At 46.0% G+C, this 12,198-nt stretch overlaps 1 protein-coding gene across 1 annotated transcript in view; it reads right to left on the bottom strand.

Annotated features, from left to right (window-relative positions):
• The window catches only part of FRMPD4 (FERM and PDZ domain containing 4), a 533,682-nt gene that overhangs the window by 75,152 nt on the left and 446,332 nt on the right, over positions 1-12,198 (bottom strand). Inside the window, exon 4 of the mRNA XM_077761395.1 lies at positions 7,216-7,318. Within this exon, the coding sequence (XP_077617521.1) occupies positions 7,216-7,318 (103 nt within the window). The remainder of the gene's footprint in view (positions 1-7,215; positions 7,319-12,198) is intronic.

Here is a 12,198-nt window from a genome sequence, read left to right as displayed (position 1 = left end):
TCGGGACAGATCCTTGCCCACTCACTGTGTTGCCTGTAAAGACAGGCTCTGGCGCTGAGCTCTTGTGACCTTCCAGTAACATCTCTAGGGAAAGGGGCTTAGAGTTGGTCATGTTCTGGTCATGGTCATGTTCTGACTGAAGGCTCACCACAATGGTTTTTTGTTTTGGTTTGGTTTGTTTTGGTTTTTCCAGCTACTTATATATAGAAAGTACGTGGAATAATTTAGAAACTTGTAGTTCGAAAGGATTAGCAGAACATGGTATTGGGCCAGTAATCATCTTCTACAATTTCTTTCTTTCTCTTTTAATATTTGGATTTTGCTCCTTAAGTTTATTTACTTATTTTGAGAGAGGGGGAAGGAGAGAGAGGGAGAGAGAGAGAGAGAGACAGAGAGACAGAGAGAGAAGAAGGAGAATCTGTATTGTCAGTGCAGAGTCTGACACGGGGCTCAAATTCAGGAACCCTGAGATTATGACCTGAGCCAAAGTCAAGTGTTGGTTGCCACCCAGGCGCCCCTACCATTTTTTTCGTAATATAGATAAGATGCTAAGATAGTCAGTAGTGTCAACCATAGGAGGTCATTGAAAACATGCCCTGGTTTAAAACTTTTTGTGATTCTTCAATCTTCGCTATTCATTGTCCATACGTGAGTTGCACGAGAGCATGTACAGTAATGGGGTGATCTAGTGAGAGAGCAAGAGGTGCTCATTAACAAATACAAGGGATGTTGAAACAATCTGAGTGCAACCATTTTTCCTAGTAATTTTCATGATAACCTTTATGAACTATGGACTCAAACCCCTTTTTCTACTTTGTCCTTATTAGAATGTTTTTGCACATGTCCCGTTTTCTACAATTGCTGACCTCTTTCTCCCCAGGCTCTGTAATTTGCAATTGTCAGAAAACGTGTACACTGCAAGTGTGTATTAGGTCAGTCTACAAGGTGGGGTGTCAGCATACCGAGGCGCTGTTCTTTCGTGTTTTCACTGAAATTGCTTGCCGGTCTTACCATAATAAGGCCTTATTGTACCATATATCATCATGCATATTTTATACGCCCAACGCTCGGTAGATGTTCTCTGCTTTGTTATTTTACTAAGCAGCATCGTGACGCATCCAAGCCCAGCTGAAATGAGACAGGAAGGTGACCCTCCTAATATATTCTTTTGCAGACACATTGCCCCCGGAACATGATCTGATTTGACTTTCCATTATAATTCTGATGAGGAGAGAGACTGAGAAAAAGATGGATGGGCTGAGATCTAATTTTTAGACAGGTCCCTTCTAAATGGTTTCTCTTACTCTTATTAAGCTTGCCAATCTTCCACCGATTGCGACAGGCAAGCACTCCGGGGCATTTCCTGCTAAAATCAAAGTAAGTGCTTGGCCAACCTGGGACAGGAGGTGGGCTCTTTGCCCAACCCAAATGCCTAATCCCCAAATGGAGGTGTCTGTGGCATGTAGGTGCTAAGACCCAGGTGCTAGAGGCCAAATATAGCTCTGGTGGCTGTAGGGCCTACCGAGTGAGGACTCAACATGCCGGATAACCAGGCTGGTCCCCTCGGTACGAACAGCTCCAGGTGATTTATACTGGCTTGTTTCACCCACTCAGGGCGCCTCCCTACTTGCCCTAAGCAAGTGCTTTAACTTCTTTAAGCCCCTTTCCCATTCTGTAACGGGAGTACGATCAACAGTACTTGCTCCTGGGGCTGTTCTAAGAGACACACATGATGAGCAGGTTAAGAGCACTCATTACGGAGCCAGACTCGGTTTCATGCCACTACTTACTAGCTATGGGATCGTGGGCACATTCCTTAACCTTTCTGCACCTCAGTTTCCCCATCTGTAAATTAGAGGTGACTGCTGTATCCATTAATCATTGTGAGGACTGAATGAGTTAATATACAAAATGTACACAGGACAGGGTATAGTAGGCGCTGGGTAAGTGTTGTCTGGTCCTTTAAAAAAATTTTTTTAAATGTTTTATTTATTTCTGAGAGAGAGACAGCATGAGCAGGGGAGGGCCAGAGAGAGAGGGAGATACAGAATCTGAAACAGGCTCCAGGCTCTGAGCTAGCTCTCAGCACAGAGCCCGACGTGGGGCCTGAACCCACGAACCATGAGATCATGACCTGAGCCAAAGTTGGACGCTCCACCGACTGAACCACCCAGGTGCTCCATGGTCTTAATACTAGGGAATGAAAGGGTTTAGCAGATAAGAAGGACTTCCTACATATTAACTCTCATCATTAGTTGGGATGCGATTGATAATATTCTCTTTTTTTTTCTCCTGAGTGTCAAAAAAGTTACCCTTGAAAGTTATAAAAAAAAGCTCTGGCTTCGATTGCGGAAGTGAGTTGGCTCATTTGTCTTGTTGGGAGGGATGTGTTCTAGGAAGACACGAATCATGCTTCTGGGCATTCTGGTTATAATTACTGGAATAATCTTTCCTGGCCTTAGAAGGAAATTTGTACATTGTTTGGTGTGTTTTTATGCATAATAGTTACTTAGGTCAAAGGAATGCCACTAAAAATTGATGTTTGTCCTTTGAGAATTAAAGCGATGGATGGTAATTTATCATCTATTCTTATTCTTATTATAGTTACTTATTGGAAGNAATCATAGAACATTAGTATAAAAGTGGTGACATGTCTCATAGATGTGGACAATGTTCTCTCGATGTGGCTACAGCTCGCACAGCTCATTAAATACATCAGCAGGAATAATCAACCTAGGTCGTGAGAGGAGACAGATGGAGGGATGGCTAGCTTCTCCAGTGCAGAGACGGGAGAAGAGGAGCCAGTTTCCAGTTTGACCCTTGTGCCTTCTTGTCACGGGCTGGGCAGCCCTCTGTGTTCACTGCTATGATGGGAAGGGGGTAAGACTGAGCTGCTCGCCTATCTGGCTCTTCGATGTTACCTTCTGACTCAAATAGAAACAAAAGGGAAGGAAGGGAGCCAGCACTTTCAGATTCTGCTGCCAGGGCTCTAAAACTGGGATTGGCATCCTGGGAATCCAGGAACATTCTGACACTCTGTGCAAAACTGCGTATGCACGTGGGTTCTCCCGGGTGCAGGAGGCTTAAGTCCATGCTATTTATCCAATCTCGAATCCCAAAAGGCCAGCGCCTCTGCTCTAATGCAAGCCAGCAGTTTTGTGGCCACATTAAAGGGGCAGCTGCAAGGGGACAGGACCAGACGTTGAGGTTGTGGTTTAGGACAGCCATATGGGCAATGCGTATCTTTGGAACTGCACCTTGGATAGCAAGTGTCCATCAGGAGGCTCTGGGGTTTCCAGGGACAAAGGCAAGATCTATTTCACAACCCTCTCTCCAGCCATAACCTGCCCTTCCACTCAAGGTCAACAGCCACCCTTTAAGATTGCACTACATTCCTGCACATCCCAATCACTCTCACTAGACATTCCCACCAAACACTCCCCTCCCCCACAGCCTTGCAACACACGTAAATCCAGTGCAATTAGTTAGAAGCCTCCTCCTTAAGTGCAGGAATCACGTCTTTGGTATTTATGCATCACCAGGACCCTACATGACGTTTGCTACCCAGTTAGTGCTCAGTAATTGTTTGCTGACGCCAAACAAATTCAATTGGATTGGCTAGCCTTGAGGGACGGGGCATGATTCATGACGTCTGTGAGCAATTATACTCCATAGTTTTCAAAAATAAAATGTTGGGAACTCTTTTAAGTTAATTTGTCTAATTATGAAGAGCCAAGGGAAATTATCCTTGGATACTTCTAAAGAAGAAAGATACGGTAATTTGCAAAGGGCATGGATTCTTCAAAGATTTTGCTCCTCAACCACTCGAAAGTCTGAGCGAGAGTTAACAACGTAGACAACTGTGAAATGAACAGAACTTGTCTAATTTCAGCAGAGCAATTACAGCTTTTTGAGGCTACATGAAAAACCCCAAATGTGGTTACTATAGTAGTAAATTGGTCTCTGAGAAACTCTTTCATTTTCTCTAGAAAAATAAATAATTTTGTATCATAGAGCAACCAAACGATAAAAAGAAGAAGAACGCACAACAAAACACAAAAGTATCTGGAAACNTTAAAGAGGTATTAAAATGATGAGTGTTTTTCCAAATTTCCTTCGTGGCTAAGAAAATGGGATATTTTCTTAAACAGAAAGGGAATTAATCTTGTGTAAGATACAGACATTAAAACACATATCGGCTGAGAAGCCCAGAGATGATGGTATAAGAGCTACATTTTTAGGTTTGTACACATGTGGCGGACAGATGACTGAGCTCATGGGAAGGCAAGGAAACATCTTCTAATACTTGAACTTTTTCTATTAGTGAGAAATGCATTATGTGCAAACTGGTTTAATGCGTTGGAAGGCATCGGCCAGCACAGGAACTCTACGACCAAGTGTGTTCCACACGGGGAACCCCACTGTCTTATTGCACTAGGCTTTCTTGGGTTAAAAGAAAGCACTTTGTTGCTCTTCTAAAGAAACACAATTCCTTCGAATCTGAGAAAGTTGCCCAAGGGTTCGATGTGAGGGTCTTGTCTGTCTGGAAGAGGTCCACCATGACTAGGCATCGCTCATTACGGTAGTGAGGACTGTGAGCTCCCCGTGGGCTGGACTCTGTCTCCCTCATCCCTGCAAAGAGACGCCCAGGCTCCGTTCTGAAGTGAGCTGCGAACAAGTGGGATCCCCCAGAACTTTCTAGGAAGAGGCGCAATGTGATCTCCTAGTGTCAGCCAGCACTTCCCTTCCTCCCCTTCCCTCCTCCAGTCCAAGGAAGACGTCTGCAACTTCGGCATTGTCAGAGCACCGAGATCCGGGGAGAGGGTGCTTCCCATCCTCTGTGATGGGGTCAAGCAGACCCCTGTGCGGTGGAGCGGCTCCCGGGAAGCCCTCCTTTCCTGCCCCCAAAGAATTCATGCATGGGCTTCACAGGACAGCCAGCTTTTAGTCATGGATGACACAAAGGGACTCAACAGCCGATGCCGATTGCCCTCCCGATCGCTGACCCAGAGGATGGGCCTGGACACGTGAAAGGAAGTTTTAGGCAACTGAGGTATTTCATAATGTTTAAACAGCATACATGCTTTCCATTTCAAATACCACCACCGCTTCCTCAAGTACGTGGGACTGTTGCAGTCATCACCAAAGACAATGCAATTCGTTCCTTCAGTATCTCCTAAAACAGGTGTTGACAACCTTTTCCCGTAAAGGGCTAGATAGGTCTCGGCCCCAAGTACTTGACTCTGCTGTCGTAGGGAGAAAACACTTTTAGGCGATGCATAAATGACCGGGTGTGGCTGCTTTGCAACAAAACGTTATTTACGGACCCTGGGATTTGAATTTCACATGGTTTGCGTGTGTCACGAAATAGTCTCCCTTTTGTCCGACCATTTAAAAATGGGAAAACCCATTCTTAGCTCATGGGCTGTGCAGAAAACAGGTGGCAGGCTGGATGTGGACGGCGAGGTGTCGTGCACGTAGTCAGTGAATATTTGCCAAACCCCGTTGCACCTAAAGGCCGATAGAGATTTTGTTTATGGAGAGGGGACTTTCTTTGTAATGTGTGAAAGCAGCAGGAAAAAAATGGGGTGGGGGATCTTTCCAGATGCCCCCGTGGGATTGCTGAGAAATGATCACACTTTTAGACAGCGTTTGCCATCTCTGGTCCACAACTCAGTCCAAGGAAACCTACACACAGAGATTTTCTTTCTCCTATCATCCTCTGGGCACACAAATCAATGGAACTGGTTATAGAGGCGTGTACCTAGGGGAAAACAAAGTAACCGGGTGGCCTGCCAAACAAGGGACTCCGGGATGCAAGCCTATAGGGGGCTCAGAGCCTGCCTGGATGAGGTCTGACCCTGCTCGCAGCCACAGGCATCTCAAGACAGAAGTGGCTCCAAATGGTAACACGGCACAGGCACGTCCCTCCCCACGGGAAAATCAGGCGTCTCGTCCCTGATGCAGGGGGAGCTGGACGTGAGCCCCGGGGTTCGGAGGAGGAACATCCTGTGGAGATGTGGACACCCCATGAGCACTCTGCCAGCCAGCCGCAAAGGCTCCGTTCTAATAGGCCCGCACTCCATCAGGGTGACCGACCGTTCGAGAACGGACGGGTCTCCCAGGATGTACGCCTTGCCGCGCTAAAGCCAGAATGGCTGCTTACCCTAAAAATAAGCCTCCTCTGTTTCTATATTTCTTCTTACCCTCCTCCCAGTTCTTCCAAGGTTGCATGACCATCCAGGGCTTCTCCAGGAAGCGGAAGCTAAGCTAAGCCTGAGTAAGAAACGTTCTCTGGAAAGCCCCCCAAACACTCCATGTAATGCCATTTCCAAGCGCGGGGGTATTTTTTGTTATGAAAGAGCGTCGATGTTAGAAGACCCCTTTCTCAGCTTAACGTGTCCTGATAGCTTTAGCTTCTGCTTCAATTGTGCTTGAAACAATCGATTTATAAAAGACAGGTGTCACGCACCCACTGTCCCTCGGCACCCCCGGACCGCAAGTGGATTCACCCATACAGCAGGCATAGCTTCATTTGGAAAACTTCTAACGACCCCTTTTTGCCCTAAATACACTGTGGGAGAGAAAGTCCAGACGGCTCTTAAGAAGATTCTGGGCCAATACGTTAACATCATGTAAAATTTATTTTCTGGTGCCCCACTTAGAATATCTCACAACAAATCACTTATTATCTATGATCAAGCTAAACCAATAAACCAAGCACATTTTTAAACTGTCGCAGCTTTGACCTCATTATCCTTTTGCTTTGGTTGATGATTTCACAATTCAGTAATGAATCACTCAGTCACGTATGAAAAATCAGTGAACTATATGTTTGAGTATCCACGAGATTATATAAAATTGCTCATCACTTATACTGAATTTGGGTATTGCATTTTATCCCCTCGATTATCCAAGATCAACGCGTTCATAATTTGGGAAGGGGCAAAAAATGCAACTTTTGGCTACAGCGATGGAAATAGGAGTCAATGCTCAGGATGAGACGTAGGCACCGTCACTATTAACACGCAACGGGCAACGTGGTGTTTCGTGTTTAGGGGTTTTTATGTTAGAGGTCAACGTCGCCAGCATTTTCAAGGTGAATGTGCGAACTTACATTTCTGCCGTAAACTAACTCATAGGAAGCCCTTCCTCAGCTGGACAAGGTCTCAGAGCCTCACAGCGGGACGGGGCCCCGGGGAGTGAGTCACGCACCTGACCAGGTCGATGACCCGCTCCCTCGGCGCAGCGCTGACTGGCTCATCGTTAATCATTACAATCTGATCTCCTGGAATCAGCTTGCCTTCGGAGGGGCCACCTGGAGACAAATGAGAACGAAGTACAGGTGAGAAGACCGTTGCTCACCCGCCCGTGTCCTCCGCTCCCCGTCAGGATTCATTGTAAGCACCTGGTGCTGTCAGCCAAAACAAGACCCAACCGCACCTGCGTGTTCTCCACATGGGTCCTTCCCAGCCCTGGCTGCACATTACAAAAAACTGGGGAGGGGCACCTGGCTGCCTCCTCCGGCAGAGCATGTGAATCTTGACCTCAGGATCATGAGTTTGAGCCCCGTATTGGGAATAGAGCTTATTTTAAAAAAAAAAAAGAACGAACTCAGGAGCTCTGGAGAAGTCCAGGCTACATGCCAGCCAATTAAATAAGACTCTTTGGAGGTGAGATCCTGGCATCAGCTTTTCTCTAGAACTTTCCAGGCACGTTTGAGACACAGCAGCTGAGCAGCTCCCCTCACACTTTAATGGGCACACGGACCCCTGGGGACCTTACTGCCCTGCAGACTGACTCAGCAGACTTGGAGGAGTGACGGGTGAGGTGATAACATTTTTCACACGCTCCCAAGGCCTGCGGATGCTGTTGGTCAACTGACTACACTTTGAGTATGGAAGCCCCCAGAAGAAGGCATTCCCCACACAGGTGGCCAATCGGTTGTGTAGAGGCCCGCAGCCAAAGCTGCCATAACCTGGGCACACCTGGGTCTGAACAAAGTTGCGTTGATTCACTCCTCACGACTGGAGAGGCCACTTACTGTGGGAATCGAAAGGCAGCCCATGAGAGGGTGTTAGGAAGGACAGACAGGATTTGTCCTCATGTTCTGTACTTTCGGGGAAGGTTCGAGAAGTGGGGGCATCTTAATCATTCTTATCTAAAAGATCGGGGGAAAAGGGGGGACACCTGGGTGGCTCAGCTGGTTGAGTGTCCAACTCTTAGTTCCGGCTCAGGTTATAATCTCACAATTCGTGGGATCAAGCCCCACGTCGGGTTCTGCACTGACAGAGGAGTCTTGTTTTTGTCTTGATCCACGATGGTCTTTTCCTCAGCAGATTTGGAGGCATTTTTGCAAGGAGGTAGGGAACTAATATTTGCTGAGCATTTATTTTGTGCTGGGCTGCTTTGCCTCGAATCCCACTGACACTTGACTTCCTGCCAGATAATAAGATGCCCGAGGCTCACACAGGTTAAAGAACGCGATGAAAGGGTAGAATGGGGTCTCAGCTTAGGTCTGTAGACTCTTCCAAGTTCAGGGTGGCCAACACCTCCTTTGAACTTGCTCCTATAATTTAAAAACTGGTCACGGCCAGCTCGGTCTCTTGACACGTAAACGTAAAGCCGCATCTGCATGAAGCACGCATCTGAATTACGTAAAACCCATAAATATTCCCATTATTTACATGTCTAATGTAATTACATCCCCAAATATTCCTAGGGTACTATCATTTTAACTTTATTCCCAGGTCTGTCACCAGGTAATAGGTGCAGCTCAAACATCACCTTTCACATATTATTGCTATTGCTTTATTTAGTAATTGAAATGAACACTTCACACACAGAGATGGATCTCGAAGTAACTCAGTTGTTTCCCACCCACCGAGACCCCTGGCGAAGACGTCACTCAAGCTGTGGCATAAACGGCATAAACTAATCTTTCTGGGTAGAGAAAAAGCAAGGAAAACCTTAACGCTTCCTTGTATCGGTGATAAAAATATTCGTTGCAAGAAGTGGGCACTGAGATTCGGTGTTTGCACACATAAGAAATTCCGAAACTCACCTGAGAGAGTTTAGATAACCATTGGATTATCTGCAAGCATTCACTCACGCTCAGTCAAACAAATGGTTAGAAATCAGATGCTGATCACATTCTGAAAACTGTTCCCACTACCTGGCTGATGGATGTTAACCAACCACTTTCACGGGCTGGAAACCACTTGCAGATTAATAGGACACCCTTTTACCTCTGACGCCTGTTGTTTGATCAGATGGACATACTTGCGTTTCATCAAGCAACTCAAACCAAGAATTTCAGAGGAAGGAAAGATAGTTCCTTCCAAGATATGAACCAGGGGTGCCCTTCAGAGAATCGTCTTGTGCCCTGTATGCTCAAGGCTGCGTTGTCGAGTATAGACAATCCGGTCATCCTACAGAAATCCTCTGAACCTCAGGAGGGTCATTTTAATGAGAGACACAGTTTATTTGACCAGCATTTTCATACCGAAAAATGACTGGCAATAGTACTCTTTGACGTGTTTTCATTTTTGTCTACTATTCTCGAGATTGTTGAATATTAGGTGCTAGTGTCTGGAGCTAAAGGAGCATGGAGGGCAGGGAAGGGAAGAACTTGAAGGAACAGTGAAGCAATACAAGAGCATGAAAAATAACAATCAGATCCCCAGTGGCCTCTGGGGAGGACCCACACTTTCGAGAATCTCAGAACCAGAGATGTTCAAGGGTCCCAATATTAGGAAGCAGCGGGCCGAATGTTATCTCGCTTAGGAAAAAAATGTGTCCATATGCACATAATACATTATATATCTTACACATATGTACAATGCGTAATATACGCATATATATGCACAGAATTGTCTACTCTCCATAGGCTCTCTATGTACTCGTCAAGAGTGGTTCATTCTCTGTAGTGGCAGCTCGGGTGATTGTGTTTTTTCAACTTTCTCCTCTATACCATCTAATGTTGTATGTTTTGTACAATGCATCTGTATTATTTTATTATTAGCGCAAGCAACAGATCGCTTTCATTTTAAGAAGAAAATCTGCAACTGGCATCAAGCTCAACAATCCCACACAGAGAACAAAGACAGGACCTCCAGCTAATAAAACAAAAAGCTTGGCAAACAGGTAAGAAGTCGTATGGTGAGGCAGTGGTGGGAGAGAAAAGGAAGCCTATTTTTCTCCGTGCAAGCCTGGGATGTGGTCGACTGTATTTGCAGTGCTTACCCTGGGCCATATTACATCAAAATAATGAAAAATGAAATCGCCTTTTGAAATGTATACTACTTAGCAGATACCTTTCATTTCCCTTAATTGGCAGACTCGGTGGTCCAAATATTTTAGAGCTTACGGCTAATAACAATAAAAATATTTTTGGAGCGAGAACTATGTACCTGGCACCCTTTTCACATTATCTCATTCTCTCCCTAGCCCTTAAAGATGGATATAGCCATGATCCTCAGTATCCAGATGACATAGAGAAGTGTCCACCAACCTGAAATGCAGAGGAATTAACATGAAAGCTACAAACAGTCTAATAAGGGGCAGAGGCAAGCTCCGAATCCATCAAATCTGGGCAATCTACTGCTGGAGTCTGTGCTCGTAACCACAGGACGTTACTACTGAACTCTGTTACCGACTTGCCAAATCCCAAAGAGGAACGGTAAGGAAGAGAGTTTTGTTTTGTGTGAAAATAAAACCAATAGAAGCCCATTGAAAGAAATACATGAGGGGCGCCTGGATGGCTCAGTCCGTTGAGCGTCCAAGTCTTGATTTTGGCTCAGGTCATGATCCCATGGTTGTGGGATCAAACCCCATGTCAAACTCCGTGCTGAGCATGGAGCCAGCTCGGGCTTCACGCTCGCTCCTTCTCTTTCTCTCCCCCTCCCTTCCTCTGCCCATCTTCCCCACTCTCACTCTCTCTCTCTAAAAATAAAATAAATCTTAAAAAGTACATAAATACATATCATAAAGAAAGAAATAATTAAGAGAGCCCTATTTCTGGAAAGGCAATGGCAGCCCACTTCAGGCAAGTGCATCATAGTCCATTATGTTCACCTGTGTTGACAGTCGAACATCTGTATAATCTAATGAGAGAGACTGAGGCAAAGTACACTCACAATCTGATCATACTGTAGAATTTAAGAGATTTGCCACATACTCAGTCAGCCATGGCTATATAACAGACTGCCCCGGAACTCAGTCGGCTGTCCAATAAATCACTTCTTCTCATGCTCAGGGGCCCCTTTTAAAAAAAAAAAATTAATTTCTTTTTAAAATTTATTTCTGAGAGAGAGAGAGAGAGAGACAGTGTGAGCAGGGGAGGGTCAGAGAGAGAGGGAGACACAGAATCCGAAGCAGGCTCCAGGTTCTGAGCTAGCTGTCAGCACAGAGCCCGACGCGGGGCTCGAACCCACGAACCGTGAGATGGTGACCTGAGCTGAAGTCGGACACTTAACCGACTGAGCCACCCAGGTGTCCCTGCTCATGCGTCTTTAGGACAAGCACAGATTGGCTGATCTTTTGCCTTCGCGTCACAGATCAGGCTGCATCCATCTCTAGATGGCAGGCTGCTAGCCGCATGTGTTTGTTTTGGGGCTGAGGCTGAAGGGGTCACGGCTACTTGAGGGAAACGCTCTTTTCCCTCCCACGGCAAACGCCCAACAAAGGAGGCCAACTGTCCAAGCACTTTTCAAGCCTTTCCAGGTCATCTCTGCTAAAATGCCATTGGCCAAAGTCAGTGACCTGGTCTGGCTCCTCAGCGACGGGGTGGGGAAATACGTTCTGCATAGAGTGCATTTTCATAAAACGATCCGTCTGCTCCAATGACTAAAATCCTTCTGTGACTTCAATGCCACTTTCTGCTTTTTTTCACTAAGGAGTTTATCGTGAACTTACTGAAATACAGAACAGTGCCTGCCTCTTTCTTTGCGTTCATACTTTAAGAAGTGGGTCATTTCCATGGTTACAAATGATAGATCAGTGTTCTCCAAGTCAAGAGATAGGATGCATTTGGCAGTTTAAACCTAGTTTGAAGAGCCCTTTGTGTCCCTCTTGTGGTCTGACTCTATCCAGATGTCGCAAACACTCAGCCAGGCTCCATGGCTAGACAAGGAGCAGTTTGAAACTTCCAGAAGGAGCGCCAGCCCCCGGGGACAGGGTGTGGCGGGGGGGACCCGG

Source organism: Crocuta crocuta, unplaced genomic scaffold, assembly GCF_008692635.1.
Source record: "Crocuta crocuta isolate KB4526 unplaced genomic scaffold, BGI_CrCroc_1.0 scaffold224, whole genome shotgun sequence".
NCBI classification, from domain to species: Eukaryota; Metazoa; Chordata; class Mammalia; order Carnivora; family Hyaenidae; genus Crocuta; species Crocuta crocuta.
This window is presented reverse-complemented; position numbering and strand designations above follow the sequence as displayed.